Genomic DNA, 22,963 nt, shown 5'->3' on the forward strand with positions numbered 1-22,963 from the left:
TGAACTACAGTTTCTCAAAATATTTAAAGACAAAATGTCCAACATATTCATTTAAAGTGGGATAGTAGCTAGCAATTGGCTCCTCCGCTTTTTGATGAACCAACGCCAGTTTCATGCCAAAGGAGGTGAGAATGTAGTCCTAGGCTATACATTCCTAGGAAAAAGAAAAATAGTATTTTGCTAAACCCCATTTGAAAGCAATTACTTGCTCTGAAGCCTAAAACCATACACAGAAACACAGCCTTTCCATAACTAACACAAATCTCCATTAAAAATAACTTGCAATGTAGTAACTCCTTCCTTTAGTGAGGATGCAAACCAAAGAATCTTCTTAATGTCATCTATGTTAAATTATCTTTAAAAACAGTATATATGAAAGCAGCCAAATTCACCGACTGGATGCCGAAGCTTTCTTTGAATTACAGGCCAAGGAAAGAATAAACAATAAATTTCTGTACCTCAGATGAAACCTGACAAAAGCATTCTTCTAGCTACCACAGTCAGCCGAGTTCCAACACCCATTCATTCAGAGATTGCCAATAACAACTGTTGAGAATTTGTGATACTGCAATTTCCTCATAATAATTAAACAGGCTAACAAGATATTTGAGGTATGGACTCCTAAAGAACTATTACTTGCAACGCGCAGTGGAGTCAAACAGACGACCTCAGAAGTGTTGTGTATGATTACAACATTATAACTTTCCAAAGATTTTAAAGATGATACTGTATATACATGATGAAAAGCTTTCCAGACTTAATTTGTGTTCCTTGCCTAAATATAGTGCTTAGGAGAAAAAGATAAAGACATTGAATCTAACTGAAGAAAACAATTCAAGCTGTCATCCTGTCTTTAACTGACCTGGTGGTGTGCATATTACCATGTGTGGTTACAATGGTAGGCAATACGGTTACCGTATTACCTACCACACTTAGGTGTGGCACAGCAAACTGAAGACAAACAGCTGTCACAAGGAATAATTTTTTTTTACCTTTGCCTTTAAAAAGATTCACCATGGCATTCTTTTCCTGCAGTGCTTATTCTAATATGAACTCTGACCCATACATATTGGCAAACTGTCTTATCTGAGACCATGTCAAAGACAGCAAATACTCCTCCCAGACTTGAGCAGAATCTGGAACAAACTCATGCCAGTTACACGTTGTTAACACTGTTAATATTTTAACTTGGTCTGTAGAGCTGGTTTTACAAGAAAATTCATTATTTTTAATGATCACATTCGTTAAAGCAGAAAAACATACAGCTAACGATGCTTAAGTATGAGTTTTGGTCATAACCTCACTCTAGTTTTACCTACTATATGTTTATTATTTAAATACTGCTAAGGAAAATAATAATAATAGAACAGAGCATGTTTTAACACTATAATTAAGATCATATTAACAATTATCACATTTTAGTCAGCACCATCTACAGTGTTAGAATAATCATTGCCATGTAAGTTGCCAGAGACAGACAAACTGAGGGCAGTTAACACCTTAGCGATCACATCTCAAAGAGGTGCGACTGAAGTGCAGATGTGCAAAGCTGGGAACTTTTCATTTCACTCTCACATCAGCCGTAGAATTTGTTTTGCTGTCATCTCAGTTTTGCTTTTTTGTTTCTCTGCTTTAACTCCCTGTCCTCCACTATGAAGGATCACTAAATACATAAAGTAGGCTAACTAAAAAGGGGAAAGTAATGTAATTTTTACTGTAGATAATTTTGCAACTTCTATATTATATAAGAACAGAACTTTTCGTCAGGAAATATTATTTGTTTTAATTAACAATTTAACCCCAAAACAACTACAATCAACTGATTTATTCAAATGTCAGTACTGATTTATAGTGCAACGAGAAGATACAAACATTAATTTTATTGTCTAAATGCATTAATGCAGAAGACTGCATTACGTCTTCTCTCCTAATTCACTACACACAATGAACTGTACGTCTGCTTGTTCATTACTGCTCAAATCAGTCAGAAAAAAATATAGCTTTTGCAATGAGGAAATTGAATTCAACACAACAAAATCAAGCTTGAAGTAACCAAGTATTTTGAAAAAAATTGCATTACAGTTGGATTGTCACATAACATGGTCTGACATCCATAAACTACTAAAGGTACAGTTTAATTTGTATACACTATTCCGAGCAGTCTGAACAAGATAATCTTGGCCCTAAAAGGACTGCGCTTTGGACTCAACAAGCTCTACATGAGCAGACACAATGACTGCATCAGGACTGCTAAATGCACATAATTCAAGTCAAATTTGGACAGATAGTGCTAAGATAAAAATTCTTCTGGACATCAAAAATAAGCCAGAGCAAGGACATCAGAGTCAGGACCATCATTAAAACTTGATAAACCTGAATGATTTTATTTTCTTAGGACGAAGACACATCAAGAAGCAGAAATCAAAAATGTTATACTTGCTTGCTGTCTTTTCTTTCCTGTTTTTCCTCTACCACAGATCTTCATGAAATATGGTCTTTTAACAGTTTCTGTAGTTTTTACAGATATGAAAAGTCACATGTCACTGAATATTTCAGTTAAACCTAAGCACAGGAGAAAAGTAGAGCTTTGGAAACACAAGCAGTGCTCCAATTTGCCTTTCTGAATTGCTCCAACAGAGGGGTAGTAAATCAAGCATGTCCAGAAAAAAGTGCTTTGATTCTTATTAAACTATCGTGAAAAATAAGATACTTAGGGCATCAGCGGTTTCCTCATGGTCACCTGCAGCCAGGTAAATGCAACCGGAGAATCTTGTTGGATGGAGCTATGCTATTTTTGGAAACCTGACCCCTTTCATTCATGCAAGAACTCTGCTTTTTCATACTTTGGCCCTAACCAATGAACTCACTGGTCAATCACTAATTAAAATTAGTTAAAGTACTAAACTACTTCTAAGATTGCCTTTAAATGGTCAAACATAATTCTAGGCCCATAGCAAGGATTTTTTTTTAGTCTGAGTCTAGACAAGTATATGCATTTATTTCTTCAGAACTTTCTCCAAAAATTAGTTTATTTTTGGTATTCAGTAACCTCCCTCCTTCCTTAAAAATGCAGCACTGAAGAAACCAGAACTAGATGGTACACACACTTCTAGTTTGACTTCCTCCCACAGTTGTGAGAATAGATCATCACAGCATCTCTAGTTGAACTATTTTGTTAACATTTTATTCACTGCCACAAATGATTGGGTTTTACCAGAAGGAACAGTATGGGAGAGCAAGCAGCTAACAGTGGTTTCAGGTGGCCTTGTGAGCTTTTAATACAGCATCTCTTCTAATCCTGATTAGCAGATACCTACTTAAGCAATGCATTTGAAGCTCTAGGGCCTCTCTGAAGTCATATTTGTACTACAGATCCAATCTATGCAACCACATCACTGAAAATCAATAACTAGTTTTTTTATTTTGAAGGACAAACTATCTTGGTGTCCCTGCTCCTGCGATTCCACTGCATACAGTGCTTAGAATATGCATATATCTACAAACACATATTCTCCCTGGGATTTTCCCTTTCTCCATTTAATACTTTTTCTGCTTATTCAGCTTTCCCGTGAAAAAAGAAAAAAACACCCAAGGCCAGAGTAACACGTAACTATTTAGAATCCTCCTTTGCACAAGCAAAGGCTCCTGCAGAACAAAGAAAGCAAAGTTATGAATAGCTGCTTTGGTTCTGAAATAAAGAATGAAGTGGGCAACAGAAGAGCTGCACAGAAATGTGATGCGGTCAGAGACAGAAACTTTTCCCATACGTAGGAAACGGCAAGACAGTCTTTTCCCTAGTCAAGGGAAAGCTGTGGCCAGGTTAGATCCTGCCATGAGTGCATGCAGAGGATGAGAGAGAAGGCACTGGAATCTGACACTTCGCCCTTCTATCAATGTAGTAAAGAGTGAAATTATCTTTCTGAATTTTATTAGCCTTTGAATAGCGCTCACGAAATATCTGTTTAGCATAGTTCACCATAGCTGTTGGAACTGGGGAGAAAAATAGCTTCCGTAAAAGGTAGCATTAAAGTTTAGGCTTCAAAACAAACAAACTGGTACTGAGACTGGCATCATCACCTGGTACAATTTCACTTGTAACATACGCATTGCAATGCCTCAACTGTATGTTAAATTCAAAATTTCACCTCAGATTTCAAAACTGCACTTTTACTACACCACTACGTGTTGTTTCTTAGTCTGTAAGCTGTTTGTGTTCAGTCACATTTGAATTTTGCTAATAAAAAACTCCAGATGCACACGGTCACGTGACAAATCCTAAGCATACACTGCTAAACTACTAATATATACTCTTTGATGAATTTCAGGACGGGTTTCTAATTTTTTTCTGCTGTTTGTACACGTATATGTAGATGAAGCTGTGTTTTCACAATGTCGCTCTTACAATTGAGAAATACGTTGTTCATTTTTCCTCTGGCCAAGAATACAGCTTCCATTAAATCTACTTCTATTGCCTTATGGGTTAGGTATCTGAGCAATAAATAAGCAGGCAACACAGCACATTCCTTACCCTCAGATCAATGACTCTGTTGTCCAGTCTTGTATCTTGGTTTACAGTAGCTCTTCCATCCTGAACAATTGTTCAAAAATACAGAATTAATATATACGACTAAAAAAAAAAAAATCAATAGAGAAATATACCCTTTGGTTAAAATGAAGAGTTACTTCCAAATTTAGAGAATTTCTAGAACGGCCTGAAGAACATATAGCAAATTACCAGTATGAGCAAAGTTTAAGATACATAACTTTTCCCAGTGGTCAGAGGCACAAACCAGCTACGAGGATCCAGAAGAGCTGACATACACACAAGCATGTTTCAGAGTCTGCAAATTACTTGGTTCTGACTTTCTACTGCAGTTCAACAAGCACATAGAAGTTTTTAACAAATGCTAGACAAAAAGTAAAATGTAAGCCTACCAACAAGCCAAAACCACTGCAGTAAGGAAGTTGCCAATATTTCATGCTTTTATTCAATTAGAAATACAATAAAAGGTATTTGAGGATGCAAAATTTTCACCTCCTCTCCTTCCACTTCTGGCCGAACAGCATCATCCAGCTGTAAGGGCAGTCGGGGTTCAGCCAAACTGATCACATAGATCTGAAAGTGAGATAGGAACAGAAATAGCATGACACTCAGCTCAAAAGGAGGTGTGATTTACAAAAGGATATTTCTGGCATAGACATGAAGCAATGTTTTGCATAGACTGTTAGCTGGAAGACTGTGATTTTATTCAAATAGTCAAGATCTGTGGTTGCAGTGTCATGACAATGCTGGAAGTGCTTAGTTCTGATTTTCCTTTTGAAAGATTAAAAAATGTTTTTGTTTTTCTATTTTTTTTTTTGAGAAGTGGAGTAGCATTGAGTTGAGCAAGCACATTAAAGGACGCACTGCCTGAGGGACAAGCCTATCGTCATGATTGCCAGGTCGGAAACTACTAGATTTCACAATCTTAGATTCTGATTCCAGCGGGATCATCTCAGTCTTCCTGCTGTTACTGTACAGTTATACTTATCCTGTGATTATGTCTGAAAGAATCATTTCAGACTGAAAATTTATGAGAGCGCTAAAATACCGTCAAAGACACCTTGCCTTACAGTATAATATGTGCAGTCAATTTTGTGTCCTTTCAGAAAAATCAAGGATATGACATATCTGCCCATATATTAAAACATATTTATTTGAAACCTGCAGACTTTCCCCAACATTGTTAGCTAAAATTTACCTTACTACAACAGCTTCAATGGCTACATCTGGCCATTGTGCTCTACTATCGAAATGACCGTGTTTCACCAGTATTGTAGGCCCGCAGTTTGTGAAGTGGCTGAAAACCTTCCAAAGCAAAGGATATTACCTAAAGGTTTAAATATGCATTCTACTTAAACAAATTATAAAGTTGCACTTCCTCCAGCCTTACAGTACAAGCTATGGGGATTTTAGATTTCAAGAGCTTCCACAGCGTTAAGTCAGTGCTTTATTTTTGCTGAGTGTGATGTATTCCGTTCCATTGTACTAAGGGGAAGATTGTACCTTTGTGATAAAGAAACTTCTGACTTATATGTAAGAGACAGATTTTTTTTATGACAGTATCTGCTGGAGGTAAGAATCAGAACTAGAATTACAAGCATTCATAGCCAAGTTATTCTAGTGAGATACTATTTTACTTGTTATTACATTTCAAATGGCAGATAGAAATTGGAAATTAAAAAAAAATAAAATAAAATCTCTTAAACAGGATTGTTTTATGCTTATGTATCACACACTGAAATTGGTAGTTTAAAGCAGTTTATTTCTCTGGTTTTGGATCGCTTACTGATCAAGTATTTGACAAACTTTATACAGATAGATGGAAAAGATAGAAAGTCTCTCAAACAATTAACCCAGTGATCCATTTGCTCAAAAAATTACCCTTTGAACATGCAGCTCAACATCTTGCTGAGTACAGCCTCCAATTTTCTGATATGCTTTCCTCACAACGCCTTCTACGTCCACAATGCTCTCTTTGTTGATGCTGTCAATAAAGATAGTCAGCTTACTAAATTTCATTGCACGCTGCACCAGGCTGAGTATCTAGTACTAGGAAGTACAAGTACTGTATGGACTGCTGGAATAATAAAACAGTGTTAAGGATTTAGGTAAAGTTGTTATTTATTATATATAATGACTGAGTTAATAAAGGACTTTGCTAAAATATTCCCAGCTGCAATAAATTGAAACTGGAGGGGACGACAAGAGAGGGAAAGAATTATAAAGCTTAGTGCCCACTCACTCACTGCATGTGTATACGTGAATTGACAAGTTGCATACTTCTTTTCCTAGACCATATACACTCATGTATGTGTCAGCTGATGCAGTTATCTGAAAGATGTGCCTTCAGCAGCAGAACAACAAACTGAAGGGAAGTCCTAGAGCTGGAGGGGAATATCAAAACTGATTGAGCTTGTTTAAACTACATGACTTGTTACTGAAAGATGCAAGATGCTTTTAAGTCATTTCTCTATGACAGAGGACATCTTAATTGCTCTCCGCTAACAGTCATTAATAGTACATTAAAACCCTATAATCTCTTGAATGTCTTCCAACAATATGATATAAAGCATACGTGTTTACAAGCAAACAATAAAGCATGATTGTTATAAGCAAACAATAACAAAAGCCTCAAGACTGACAGGTGAGAAAATAATTTGTATGAACGGTTTCTGTTTAGGTATTGACTTTAAAGTAGTAATTCCATACAGATAATTTCATCTCCACTGAAAATATATTTTCACTTTGTGATTTGTGATTTCAATATCAGTATTGTAGCTTTGCCGCCTTGCAAAAGGAAAGATATCAGAAAAGATTTTTTCCTCTTTATAAAAAGTAGCTATTACAATTAACTTTATTTTGCACTTCTCAGGCATTCTTTAAAAGATCTGAAAGAACTTTACGTCTATCCCTTGACCACAAAACCCCTTAGAAAACAGGAAAGCAGCAGGCTCACAACTCAACTGCAAAAAGAAAGAGGTGACCAAAGATTTAGACAGACAAGCTGGCCACTACTGATCTTGATAAAGCAATTAGTTTCTTCATGTTTACAAGGTTAGCTTCTTTGTATGAGACAGCTCCCCCAGCCCCAAACGAGCAAAACTCAAACTCTTTCCATAGACCTCAGTTAAAGGGCAGTGAGATAAATATTTAAATGCAGAGGACTGAGGGGCAGTAACCCTTAAGTGAGGGGAAGAAAAGACAGTGTGCAAACAGAGCACAAGCTGCTGCTGCTGCTGGCAACTCTAGGCCTGATCAGTTACATCTGCGTTAGTTCACCTAGTGTTGCCCAGTATAAACCAGTATAAGAGCTGGGAACAAAATCTGGATAGTCTAGCTCCAGGTCTTTTGGTACAGTAAAACCACAGGAGAAACTCATTAGGATTGAGAAGCTTCTCTTCAGAAACACCTATGTTTGGAATTAAACATTCTCTCACATTTTGTATGTCAGACTTCTCCGGCTAAATAATGACATTTATCTTTTTAGTTGATGGGGAAATGTATACTCATCTCTAAGAAAGCGTGTCTGGTGTGATCCAGAAGCTGAGATACAATCCATTAAACATTGCAGAGTATAACTACTTGCTCGCTCTGCTTTTCCACTCTCCTTGAAGCATCCATACCAGCCCTATGAGAAGCTAGACAGACCTTTGGTCTAACCTAGCACAGACTGTTTATGTTATAAAGCTGAGTTCAGATTTAAGTTACCCAATAGAATTTTTGAATAAAAATGATCAATTTTAAGAAAAAAAGCTATTTTAGTAACAGATTCATAAAGCTCAACCATTTAAAAATTTCTTTTTTATAGCAGACTGCTCCATTATATTGTAACATTCCTTCCAAAAAAATCAAGACTATAATTACTAAAATGTCCATCAGATGCCTTATGTCCCTCTTAATTATCTCTCTGTCTGTTAGCCAAGATGTTCTCCTTTAACCACAGGATTGCATTATTGCAGTCTGTATGACAACATCTTTCATCAGCAGCTTCATGTTGCAAGCTGAACCCCACATGGGCCTCTCTAAGTGAATCACAATCAATATTTCCTTGATCAAAAGTATGAAGAACTGAAAAAAAAAAGATTATTTACTTTAAACAGAAAATGTTTTAACTAATGGAAGCACCCCTACTCATTCAAACAATATTTTCTTTGTTTTTTCCTCAAGGCTGTCTTCTGTAAGGAGACTGCATAAATTAGAATATTAATGCTTCCTTATTAAATTATAAAAATATTAAATAATTGCCATAAAACATAAGAACCAATGATCCTTTATCTGAACGTTAGTAAAAACTCAAGGCAATACAGTTTACTTTGGAAAAAATGATTCACTTTGTAAATAGTTGAACGTATAAACATTGTTTATTCTAACTCAGTAACAAAAATTGTAATATTATTGTCTGCACAAATACAATATGTATCCATTAAGCCCTCTGATCCAAATTTAGCAGGAAAGTTAACTGACATTCATATACACAAAGGCCAGAGAAACACCTAATCTTATTCTCTTCAAGGTAAAAATCATCTGTTTCCTGTAGCAACCTTCTAACAACCTGGAAGAGCTAGAATATCTTCTGGGAGAAAAATCCTGTCTTCCTTCAGAGTTCAAATAACCAGATCCACTACCTACCTTTAAGCATTTTCATTGTAAAAAAATTTATTTTTTCCCTTCTGAATTTATCCAGCTTCACCATCTGTTCATTGCATCGTGTCATACTTCTGTATCTGCTAAATAAAGAACCCGCCACTGACAGAATGCCTTCTTGCATAAGTGCTATCAGATTAAATCACTTACTAATTTCTCTCGAATAAAATAAGACAGATGTCTTTAGTTTTACAGGAAGATCCTGACAGCATGTCGTTTAATCTTGTAACTTCATCATCGACTTTTTGTCAACTTGAAAATACATATTTTGATACCAAGACAACAGAAGGGGAGAAAACATTCTGGAAATGGTCTCATCACCGGCTTATATTATACTAATGGCATTTTCTTACTCTTTTTCAAAGCTCAAGAGAGCTCTTAGCACAGCACGTAAGAGAACTGCATGAAATCCTAAATTGGTTATGTATCATGATCTCAAATTTCTAATTACTACTTTCCTGGATAGTAATGCTGAACCTACATAAGACCTGTACTAATGGTCACAAAGGTACAAGTTCACATTGAAGAGCATCAAAGTGATCATTCCAAATGAGTCCTGTTATTACGCACCGTGGGACAGTAATCTGGCTAAACAGTTTACCATACCAATATCTGTGTCATCTGCAAACATAACAGCTGTGATTTGACATTTTCTTCCAGATGACCAAAATAAAAATTAAAAATTAAACAGAAGTGGGTCAAGAAAATATTTCTGCAATATCCCACAGCAACAGCTTCAGCAGACAAGTATTCCCCATTTTCAAGAAGCGCTAGATCATTTTTAATACTTTTAATGCGCTTTGTTATTGTAAGAAGCCTTGTGAAAGAAAGTACCGAATATAACAAAGAAAATCTCAAACATTTTCTGCTTAAGCAGACAAAAATAAGAAGATGGAAAATTAAAGTTCTACACAGAGCTTTGATCATGCCTCTTGAGTTTTTATAAGATTACTCATTTATTTAGCTGATTAACTACTGCATCTTTTTCTACATTGTAATGTACTTTCATACAGGTTTATCCATCATTTTGTATGGTTTATCTGTTTTCAGAATTTTTAATTCTCCTGCCTAGAGAGCAACAAAGTTACTTCCTGACTGAGAGGACATTGTTTGAGTAGCTAAATTAAAATTTGGCAACGCGCTCCTCCAAAATCATATTACATCACTATTTGTGGAACAAACTCAGTAGCAGGGAAAGGCCCAACCCTGGTGCGAAAAAAAAAAAGAGAGAAAGAGAGAGAAAGAAAGAAAACCAGAGCTGACCAAACCCAATCCTTTCTGAAAAAAAAATAGGTCAATAAGTTACTAATTTCACCGCTTGGCACTTTTTTTTTTGCGTTAAAGAGACAATTAACACCTTTCCCTGCACCCCTTGCAGGACTCATCTGAAAATTTTTTTGATGAAAGACATGAGAAGAACTCTGTAACTGCCAATGGCACTATGGCACTGTGTTGCTTTTCATAGTTCAACCAGAACTTTCATAGTTAAAGTTACAGAAATCTCTCTCTTTTTTTTTTTTTTTTAAAGTGAAATAAGCTAGTGACAAGTATCTCTCACTAAAAACAAGTCACCATTCTTATGATTATAGAGATAATCAGCCTAGGAATACATTCACAGTAGGTTAATGTTGCTAGACCACAAGGTTATGAAAGTTCTCAGTTTCCATGTGACAATATCAAGAAGAGGAACTGGTCTTTTCATTATTTATGAAAATTTGTACCAAAAAATGCTCATGATTTAACCAGCCCTTACACTACCTTAAGCTCTCCTTCAAAAATGAAGTTTCAGCATTTCACAAGCTATTTAAAAAAAAGTTCTGGATCCAGGTCCTGAGAAGAGATTTCAGTATCAAAATATGTGAAAGTAGCACACAAACACTGAAGTTTATACTACTGCCAGCAAAAGAGTTTAGTTTATACATTTAATTGACATGTAAGGTATTTAACTCAACTATGTTCCTCAATAATGTGATTTCCTCACTTAATGTGTAGGAAAAAAAGAGGAGATGATAAGAAAAGACATTCAGAAAGGCAGAGAAACAGTATAGTTATTTTTGGACATCTATGACCAGCCTGATCTGCTAGTAACAATAGTGGCATCATTCCACAGCACATGAAAACTAGCAGGAAAGTGACTAAAGACAAGGCACGTCTGCTGTTGTGCTTCAGATGTTACTCAGGTGGTGACCACAAACGCGCTTGGAAGTTAGGAACAGCAGCCTCTGAGGGACAAGAGGCAGCTGCAATGAAGGCATGAAACTGAATTGTAGAAAAAGATAAAACAAAATAATGGAAAACAGTGACAACACGGGAGGAAATTGTTAAAATAGGTTTGTGGGTGGGAAGAAATTGTGAGAAGATGATTGCACTACAAGATTGTAACTCAAATCTCAAACCTGGTGTTTTTAAAAAAAAAAAAAAAAAAAAAAAGGCCGTAACAGGAAAAGTTCTATCATTCAAAGCTCACAATGGTCAGTATCCTTTTCAGAAGCACAAATAATGAGTCAAACATACATGCTATAAATGAGAGGCTGTAGCATCAAGAATTACCCTGAAAATACTCCTGCAAAAAAGAACAGAATGAAAAATCAAAATGTAGTATAAACATTGTGAACGTCGTTACTCACAGGAAAGCAGATCTGTGATATCAAAAAAAGCAGGGGAGATGAAAGCAAAGTGGAAAGAAACTAAGGATGAGGTTGCATCTGATTTAACAACTGACTGCTACCAGAACAGAAAGGAGCTTTGCCCTCTCCTCTTTCCAGATATCTTTTCCCACCTTTTACCACTTTCTGCTATCTCTGGAACTGCATGATTTAGTTTAAATCACTAACCTGACAGAGAACTAACCCAGCAAAAAAAAAAAAAAAAAGATGAGTTGAGAAAAGGAGATGAACTCTTACAAGTGCCAGAGTCAGCACACGGAAGAAAAGAGCAGGATCAGCTTCCCTCTCATGACACCATGGAGCTCAGCTGCTCATGAAACAGAAACATAAGACACTTAGTTATGGGGGGAGCAAATACGAAGCAATACCGAAAAAGCGAGATGTTTGAGAGATCTGGTGAATAGGAGACTGGGCATCACAACCAGAAGAGTTGATTCACGGTTCTTTAGCATGAATTAAGTCAAGAGAGTGGAGGTAGACTGTTAGTAGGGTAGAAGGAGAGGAAGTAGGGAAAAAAGAGATAGTGTACTTAATTCTTTTCAAAGATACCCTTTAAGTGCTGGAGAGAACAAACTATTTCACAAAGAAACAGAACACTTCATTTTGGCTCATAAACACCTGTAAACAACATGCCTCACACTGGCACTGCCAACACTAAGCACCGCCAAACAACAAACACTGCTGGTTCTGTTCTCCCATTGCCTTGAACCCCATCAGCAGCAGCATTATCCTAACCTTCGTAACTTGGCTTCTGGAAGTCTATACTTTAATGAATTCCTCCTTTCCCTGACATATTGAAGGTTGAAGGCCCTAGCACTTTTACAGCTAATTAGGAGGGGCTCCCTTCCCAGGCACGAGAGCAGTGCCAAGAACTACACAGAAGCAAGTGAAGTGCCACATGTTAACCATATTCTTGCGCTGAATTGACCCACATTTCTGTTTGTGAACAACAATAGTTAAAAACCCTACGTGATTAAAAACCTCTATTATAAAAACACCTTTGTTACGCAAGCATATTTAGTACTGGACAAACGAAAAGCACAATCATTTCTGAGGTAAGAAGGCAGGGGAAGGTATCTTTTTAGCTTTGAGAATAAAAAAACCCAAATAATTAAATTTAAATTGCTGCAAGAAACATTTTCCTTAATTGGTAGGTCTAACTATTACCCCCAATTAAAAAAAAATCTTTAAAAGCAGCTTAAAATCCCCCAAATTGTAGTGCCAAACATAAGATGTAAATAAGATTAACTTGGTGCATAGAAGCAACTCTTCAATTTCTTCAACTCAGTAAGCCATTTGCCATATATGTAGCTTCTTCACACCAGTTCTTCTATGAATAGATTTGTGGTGTGGTAATATGTTTTATAGTGAGAAAAACCCTAAACATGCGCGTGCACACACACACACAGACATCACACACAACATAAAGTGTCCCACTATGCTTAGCTTGCCAGACTTTTTGTTACAGTTTGAAAGTAAGCCATGTCAGTGGCAACAGAATGCTGCTTCAGCAGTTCAGAATGAATTTCAAGCCTGTTCTCTATTTTATCTTTTGTAAGTGTAATGTATTCAACGCAATAGTGAACTGACAATTTAAATAACTACATTTTAAAACAAACGAAGCATTGATGTTAATGTGTGAAAATGGTCCCAACCCCTGGGAGTCCTGGTTCCCACCATTGTTTACTCTGACAACAGGATATAATTGCTTACTTACTTGGCAGCAAACTTTACCATCTGCTTGCTTGCATGCTGTCCCACAGCCACAAGAGCCTGGACATTAAACTGCTGCTGACGCAGGACTAAGAAACACTGCTTCCCTGAATACAAAGAAAAACAACGCAGGTGTATTAAGGACAAGTTACTCGAGGTCTTTGTGAATGAGAAAAATGCTTTACTACTTTCATATTAAGCTGACTCTGCGTGTGCGTGTGTGTGTGTGTGTGTGTGTGTATGTGTAAATAGTTACGTCTAACTAGATTCAGCTCTGTCTGTACACATACGCATCAAACCTTGAGATAAATAAAATGATTTTGGCTTACATCTATATGTGGGTGAACATACATTTTCTATAAGTAACAATATGCCTTATAAGAGAAGTAATATCTAGACAGGACTGATAACTAGAATTGATTCAGCTCTTCTTCAATGCCAGAAGTGCATATATAATTCACATTTTCCCTTGCTGCTTTGCTCACTTTCATACTACAAGGAAGACAAACAGGCTTCTCAGCTCTATATTACTTTAAAAGAAGGGTTTTTTCCTCTTCCAAAATGCACTACTACAATTAAAGCTGTAGGGTTGATTTGATAAAGCTACTCTGAGTGAAATAGGCTTGATTTTGCACCACAGGGACTAAACCAACAATGTTCATTCTATAATACACCATACATTCTGAATGAAGGGGAGCAAAAGAAGTATTGATTCTGGTAAATGGCAAGAACCTGAAAGACTCAAGTAAAAATTCCTGCAAGAGCAATTTATTCCCGAACAGCTTAGGGAAAAATAAGTTAATAGCAATTTGCAAAGAGTATGATGCAGTCTGAGTTTTAAAATACTTTAAACAGACTAAAATGAGCTTTGTTGACTTGGAAAGATGTATCTGTGTAATGACAGTTACAACCCTTTTATAGTTCTCCTCACATCTCTAACACAAATTTCTTAGCTTAAATTTAAGAAAACTGCCTCTTCCTCAAAGAGGAAACATAAACAAACACTCCACTGTTGAACTAGTATCTGACAAAACGCATCAATACCCTTTACATTCCAAGTTTTGACTCATATTGTTATAATAATATGTCAATTAAAACAGTGAGAACAGGGAGAAGCCAGAAGCTTTGTTACAAAGTAGCCATTTCCCAGTTATTGCTGACTTATGCTGCAGAACATTAAAACCAACATATCTCTAACTTGCACAGCGAAACCAAAACGCCAGTTGCACTTTTCATCTGCAGTCATGTAGGTTACAATTCCTGACACAACTGCAGATAATTTAAATAGCATCAGAAGATAGCTGTAGATCGTTTGACATACAATCTGTTGGAAATCAAGGCAAACATAAAACCAGCACACAATACTGTTAAAAAAAAACATTATAATGGTTGGAAGTGACTGACTTCTTGTCCTATGACCTTGGTTTCAGAAATGCTACACAATTTTCAGAAAACAGACCACAACTATTTCCATATTCCAGGGATTACAGAATCGAAGTAAAGAAACTACATATGGCACGAAAGCTACAGATTTAAATGAGAAAAGAGCAGGCTTCAGAAATTAAATAGAGCCTGTAACCATAAATACCTGTGTTTCAGGTTTACAGTCCACAAACTAACGATACATAAAAATAAAGTACATTTTTTCCATGGGACACAATATGGTAAGTTTCTTTGGGTAAGTGAGGCCTTTCTCACACCTTTCAAATCGCAGTGTTTCTTATTTACAAGATAAGTGTTTCCTAAATACAATATTTTTCCCCTACGATTTCCGTTACAAACACTGTAACAAAATATGATAGAGGGTCCACAGTGTTGTATTAGGGATTCAAATGAAAAATAACAGTTGAAGACATCCGGAATGTCACTGAATTAGTAAATATTTAAGGAGAGGAGAGTGAAAGAAATGGAAGGACTTGCTATCACGCAAATTAGAAGCAAAACTCTGCAAAGTAAAGTTTTACTTAAACCAAAACGTTAGAAGTCTGATCAATATCTGCATTATAAAAGGACTCAAAATATTTTTGTCATGAGTAACACTAGTCGTATTTATGAGGAAAGAGGCTGTTTTGTAGAACATAAAAACCATTTCTAATCACACAGAAGATAAGTGATCAAACAAACCTTACTGATAGGGAATAGTTAAAACAGTTACAGTTACACAAAGTTACACAGTTACAAAGACTGTAGGAGGAAACGGAACTTTTCCCAAGGAAGCCCAATGTATGTGAAATAAGCTATCAAAAAGGCAACCCATAATCAAATCTAGTTCACGATTAGATGCTTTTCCAGATGAAGCAATGGAAAAAAGGAAACATCACAGTGAGAGGAAAAAAAGGAAAAAAAAAAAACAAACAGGATTACTGTTCTCCGCCTGTTTTGAGATCTTTTCAGATGCATTTTTTTAAAGTTAAAAGTGTTAAGACCAACTTCAATTACCTATATTCAACAAAAGCAAACTATTCTAAGTTTCCATAAAACAAATAAACATTGTATCCTATAAGAAGTCCTAAAAAGATTAAAAGCTTTAAAAGAAATATGGTTAAAAAAGCCTGATTCTGTCTAATGCAAGGGACTTTTAGTCACTGAATAAATAAGAGAATACACCACACATGCGATTCTTTCAAAAGTAAGGAAAGAATCAAATAGGAATATATATCTGTTCCTGGATAGAAGTACCAAATGACACAAGATCTTATGAGAGAAAAAGATGTAGAGAAGGAATTCCCACAGACAGTGAGAAGTTTTGGTCATATAATTTTTTTTTTTTTAAACCAAAAAATTTGCACCCATGAAATAAAAACAAATTCAGGCCTAATATACTGCCTAGGACCTAACCGCCTGGCAGAACCCAGACTGATCTCCCAACTGCTGTTCAACGATGGACCTGATCAGTTGCTTAGGCTGGCTTTAAAATGAGGCCAGAAATAGCATTTATTTAATCTATGATAAAAAACACAGGGCCCCAAGCACTTTAGTTTTAAGTAGAACTCCCAGAAATTCCCAACACCCCATTCTTTACACATCCTTCAGTTAATTTCCATCAGGCTTCATGAGTGGCTTACTATATGAGACAGCTGGATTCTGCAGTTGCTCCCATTCATTTTTCTGGTTTATTGGTCAGAATCAGATAGGGTTAAATAAAGGATATGTTGGTTATTTAGAAGCAAATATGAGAAAAAATAAAGCTACTTTTTTGCAAGATTTTCCTCTTTCCTGCAAGACTTTCCTTTCCATAACGGTAGGAACAGCGCCACAATGTGTGTGGGAAAGACTAATATTACATCTTACTCTCAAACATTTGCTTTTCGTATTAGATTCTTCCCCCCAAAGCTTAAGTAAACAAGCATACAAAACTTACAGCAGTCCCTGACTGTCAGATTTTGCTTTGTCAGACCAAGAAGGGACAAGAGGCGCAATCAGTAAATTGAGAACACTTCAGGAGAAACCTATAATCAATTCCTGTTCTTTTATTCTTCAGGTTATATATTAAGAGTTTTGAAAATAACCATTGTTATTTCATTAAAAATAATGGTCTCTCCTGAGGTCAAAGTGAAGGGTGAGAAATAGTAGCTTATGGTTAAGTGCTTAATATTGCCATGTTATTTATGTTATTCTGATGGAAGTACATGCATATATCATGCAGGAGGTTTTACATAAATGCAATAAAGAGGCAATAATAAACAACCATTGAACTTTGCGTTTTGTTTTAACGGTCTGCAGTAAGATACCTCTCTTCCATTTTAATGTTTAACCTACTAAATTCTATCTATAGTCTGAATTTACTTTTACAACTGTAAAAAAAAGAAAACGATATAAGGATTCTCTTATTTATGTACTAATAGTAGCAGTTACATTAAATACAGTGTCACCTGTTTGAGCAGCTCAAAGTTGTTAATAATGACTGAGGCTTTCACAGCTTTTGGGTTTGAACAATTCCTGTATACAGGAAAAAAGAATGACTACCATGTAAGAAACACACTACAGAACGAGGTAGAAAAATCACACATCTCCCTAAATTTAAAAAATTCTAACAGAAATTGAAATATGTATTATATGTAAATATTTAGATCCAGCTCCTTTTTTAATTGACAGCAGTACAGACATTCATTAAGAAGGACTACAGATATCCATTAAAGAAGGACTTTCATATAAAAATAAAACAGATTTATTTCTCCTTTTGAGGCTATCTATGAAAATATTCTGTACTGGATTTTCAGCCGCAATTTGCATTATTCACATTTCTAAGATTACTGTTAAGCTTCATTTGTAAAGATCATTTCTTTATGCTCTTTTCTTTCAAGTCTTGGGAAGACAATGTACTTATGTCGCACTACAGAACAGCTAAACATAACTGGAAATCAGTACAACGGTTGTCAGCATCTGATGTCAACTGAAAAGGCCAAAGCCTATTTAGGTTTGCATATGGAAAACTGATCTCCAGAGAGAACTTCTGATTCCAGTGAAGAAATAAGGCTGTCAGGGAGCCAAGTATGACAGTCCACAATATTCAGAAACTATAAAAGGCTTTTTGCTTTGTTTCGTTTAAGATGATGTTTCTTATTTTAAGTTCAAATGAAATAATCAAATACTGACGACTGAAAGTAAAATGCTCTAAAATTTTAACACAGATTGTTGTCTCCTATAGAAAAGAAGATATAATGAAACTATTCCTATGTAGGAGAATAAATAGGGCCTGTCCAACAACCGATACATTTACAATAAATGTATGTTTTCCTTAGAAGCTCACTTAATCTTAGAACTACATTTTATCTCATGCCTGTAAAATCCAAAGCAGAATGACCAGAATTTTTTAATTACTATTATTTACAAGTGTCCACACACTATTTAGCAATGCGATAACAATGGAAGTCACTTATAGTGGAACGTAACAGTAATACCTGATCTCCTGCTCAGCTGAACACAAAATTTCCTTTTCCCCTGTTTAGAAAAGAGGGGTGGAAGATAGAGAAAATAACCAGTTCAAGTGAGCGCTTTGAGTAACTAGATGACAAAGTTTTCTTGTATGCAAGATGGAATTAATGGAAAGTAATTGCTTTGCTTCTTCTTACTAAAAATACACGTTCATTTATATCAACAAAATGAGAAAATAAAAATCAAAATGCCGGAGGTATCTCACCTTTAGCTCTGCTTGTATGAATTCTGCCACGAACCCAAACCAATTCATCGGCTCTCTCCACTGTTAAGTCTTTTATTCGAATCAAAACTCGATCTGCATCACAGAAATAAAATGTATTTAAGAACGCTTTTGTTTTTTTTGAAGTAACCAAAAACATTTTTCACTTTAAACTCACATACTACATTTTCTATTATTGCTAAAATTTATAATAAATCCAAGGCATTATTTTGTGTATCTACCGTACGGTGGATGTTAACACTGAAAACATAGAAGATCACATTTCCTCTCTCAGTGAATTGTACTTGATCAAGTAATTTTAAATTGTTTCAGGCTTACTCTTTGACTTATATTGCAGGGTCAAACTGCACTAAAACAAAAGCAAGACTTACTGTAGTTCACGGACGGCAGAGCCCAACATGACTACACTATTTCTGATAGGACTTCACAGTGCTGCACTGCATCATCTGTGCCTATCGGTCTGGATTTTTGCTAGCTCAGGGATGTATGCACCACTCCACTGGCTGGTGTGGAAGTTGGCACGTTGAAAACAGCAAAACAAAGGCCTTAGTCTGTTCTCTGTATATACATCAGTAGGGAGAACATCAGAGTAGAATAATTATTATTTAAATAAAGAAGAGAAAGAAATTATGCATAGATAAGCATTAGAAATTAAAAGAAGAATTCATTTTGACCGAAGCAATGACATTTTGGAGCAACATCTCAGAAGGAATATTAGTGTCTAAAACCAGTAAAACTTACTTTGTAGAGAGAATCTCTTTAATAACCTGATCAAGCACTACTGTGGTTGCCTGCAATGGCGGGAGACAGGATTCGTTACAAAGAATCTTTCAAATTCTATGTACCAAAGAAAGCTGGGATCTTTTAGATATCAAAGGGAATTGCATGGTCAGGAAAGGGCAGGAATTTGGATAGTAAAGGAACTAATGGTAACTACCAAGGAGAATTTTTTTTTTTTTTTAATAAATCAGGAGTTTTTAAAAACTCCACAGTTCTAATAGCTATACTTACTCATTCAGACTTCATATGTGGTTAAAACCATTGCGCTCATTGTAAGAAAAAAAAAAAAATCTTCAAGGGAGATAATGTAATATAAACAAATTCACTGTCTCTGTCCTTCATAGAAGACTTATCCCTCGTTTCAATATAACATTTAATTTACTAAGAAACGCCACCACTTCCACTCTAGATCTCTCCTCTGGTCAGAACTTTCCCAAACTTTGCCCACTCCAGCTTACCATCTGCTATCCTGGACTCCATCCCTCTGTCACTGAATACCACTCACAGCTTGCCCTGAAATCCTATTATTCTGTACTGGGATTTAATTCAATTTCTAGATTTTTTTTTTTTAATTCACTTTATTTTATGCTCAGAGCAATGTAGCTATTTTTTTAAATACAGATCTCTAATCATATCTCATATGAAATTCTGCTAGCACGAACTCCATAGCTGACCTACAGTTTGTACGTTTTCTCCACAGAGAATTAGCATCTCCCTCACAGGCACACATCAAAATCAGAACAGAATGAAAGCGCACAGAGAAATGTGATAGGAAATCGCCTCAAATATATTCATAATTAAGAGTAAGAGAGCATATGTGTGTGCGCACGTGTATGACAGCGTGTGAATGTGTGTGCATGCGTTAGGGGAGGGAAGAAAGGGGAGTAAAGATGTTACCACTTGACAGCAACTTCTGATGTTCAGACTTCATCAGTTCTAAGCAAACATACAACCAGCACAAACCGTAAGCTTTAGTACTTCTAAGAATCTGTTATTTAGACAGTTAAAATTACCTCAATCAACTTTAAACTGTATTATTACAAACCTAAAACATTTTCCAGGCACAAGCATAAAGGCAGAACGAGGTGTTACCCTTTTTATGTATGCCTAGTGTTTCAGGCACCATCTGTATTAGATAAACATTTAAAAAAAAATCTTCTAGATAACGGTCCATGTTTCATCAAGATGAAACAAAAAATTCTCATTGCAAAAATTTGTATATGGTATGAGTTATTAAAATCTATTTCACCTTCCGCAAGAAGGGTAACAAAACAAGTCTCTGGAAAGAGGCACAATGAAGTGATTTTTTTCCACAAGCAGACACAGCAATTTTTGTATCACTTTATCTCCCTCTTTTAACACTTCCCAAATCCAGTTTTCCTTCCTCTCAAATGCCAGTGGTTCCTGGTATTACCTACGCTTGCTAGTATAAGCAATCCTTTGTCACTCGTTCTCTTGTCCATGCAACATTTTGTAGCTAGAATCTTCCCTCTGTATTCTCACATGCCATTTCACCTAGAAATCCTTTTGGTTCATTTCTGTCTTTCCCATGACAAAAATGAAGCTTCCTGTTCTCACCTTACAAGGTTCTCCTGCATAATTTTCAGACTATCTACTTGTTGCTCCACAAATGCAAGCTGTACTTACATCTTCTGTTTTCTTTTCTCTTCCTTCCACATAAATACCTACAGACATTTGGATACTGCAAAAATAAAAGATGTTTTAAATTATACTACAGTTGCAGTGAAGACAAGGTAACATGGATTTTATACAAAGATTAGCAGCTTGAGTTCAAACCAAGCACTCCCTAAGTCTGAATTTACATTTTCAGCCCCAATTCAATATCCATGTTATCTCATCTTCATTGCCATTTTGAATGACATTCTAGGGAAAACTGATGCTACATTTTTTCTTTTGTTTCCTTTGCATACAACACAACGTCTTCTATCCTTACCTTTCTTTCAGAACCCTAACCCTTTCTAAACATGAGGGGAGAGAACAAAAACTTCAAAACCCATGCGGGCAGTACAAGTCAAAAATCACATTTTTATCCCCGTGCCGAATCCCTGTCTGTCATATTAGCTTGTTTGCTAACTTCGTCTAACTTAGATCACAGCGTTTCAAAAGGTATGAGCAATATTTCTGTTGTTCTTGTAAAGTGCCAGCATCATCACCATGCTAGATAAATTTGAAAAAGAGAAGAAGTAGAAGCTAAGCTGAATAAAAAAATCTGAAAGCCAAAAGCAGTATAAGATTAAAGTAGCTTCCAGGGAGGGGAGATGAAAGTAATGGGACTGAACGGAGGAAAAGGGAATGGCAAATGGAGTTTTACTAGCAGTCATAGTCTAAAGCAGGCAGAAAGGACTGTAAAGACATGATGTAAGGGGAAGTGAGCACACCAGATAGGCAGGGCAGCCAATATTAGCAGAAAAAAAAAAAGACTTCAGTGGGCCAAGAATGAAGGCACAGGTGTGTGTGAGATCAGTATAGCAGGGTGGAGTACCTATGAAAAAATTTTGTGAACAAATGAAGTTTTATTTGGCCTGGAGAGGAACGAGAATCTATGAGCACAGAGGAATGACAACAACTCTACCCCTTGGAAAGGGAGAACAATTTGTCCTGATCAGTCTGAGCTTCCCTCCCATGTCTGGCTAGTGTCCTCAGTACAGTTCAAGTACCACAGCAAACCTAAGAGCAACAGTGTTGAGGACGTCAATCCTGCTCCTACCCACAACTGTGCTGCCTGTACTGCCTGTTGGCTCCAATTACCAGATTGTATGGGGATCTGCGCATATCTTACAATTCATTATTCTTACCTAGAAATGGCACATACTCACATGAACTCCAGAAACAAACAAAATTAACACACTACAAACAGATGGGAGCACCCACATTTGGCCCCCCCCACCCTCAACAGCAGTTTCTCCAAGACAGTCAATCCAAGCAGAATACTCTGGGGAACAGCACATATATCCTGCTGATGCTAACTGATGATTTCACTCCCCTGTGAGTCCTTTGGTAAGAGCTCTCCCTGGCAGTAAGTACTGAATCCTTAAAAAAGAGGGTATCTATCTACCTTGAGGAAGGGACTAGGCTGATCTTGGTTTTCTTTTTATTATAGGCTTTTTTTTTTTATTGTTACCTAATTTTGGTGTTCTGGGTAACCATCTCCTAAAAAACTAAACAGCAGGAATAGAAGTAGGTCCTGTCTTAAGCCCAATGGAAAAACTGCTCAACCTTGTCCATATATTGCCTGAAAATTTATTTTTATGAGGACTGATGGTAAAGGGGACAACAGAACACTCAGCCCTTTTCCTATCACTTCCTATAGCTTTCACCATTTGCTTTCTGCATATATGTTCCCCCCCTTCCAGTATTTTTGAGTGTTTCTTTTGAATATGAGACAGATGGCAGGGTTGGCTTCCCCCAAAAGAGTAGGAATAGGTCTACCATGTGAGC

General features: G+C 36.3%; 1 protein-coding gene across 1 annotated transcript in view; it reads right to left on the reverse strand.

Annotated features, from left to right (window-relative positions):
* Window positions 1-22,963, reverse strand: part of DARS1 (aspartyl-tRNA synthetase 1) — a 37,424-nt gene that overhangs the window by 11,201 nt on the left and 3,260 nt on the right. Inside the window, exons 3-7 of the mRNA XM_068949259.1 lie at window positions 18,707-18,799; window positions 13,571-13,673; window positions 6,425-6,527; window positions 5,036-5,116; window positions 4,529-4,588 (exon numbers count right to left, since the gene is read on the reverse strand). Coding sequence (XP_068805360.1) covers window positions 4,529-4,588; window positions 5,036-5,116; window positions 6,425-6,527; window positions 13,571-13,673; window positions 18,707-18,799 — 440 coding nt within the window. The remainder of the gene's footprint in view (window positions 1-4,528; window positions 4,589-5,035; window positions 5,117-6,424; window positions 6,528-13,570; window positions 13,674-18,706; window positions 18,800-22,963) is intronic.

This window comes from Struthio camelus, chromosome 6 (genome assembly GCF_040807025.1).
Source record: "Struthio camelus isolate bStrCam1 chromosome 6, bStrCam1.hap1, whole genome shotgun sequence".
Classification (NCBI taxonomy): domain Eukaryota; kingdom Metazoa; phylum Chordata; class Aves; order Struthioniformes; family Struthionidae; genus Struthio; species Struthio camelus.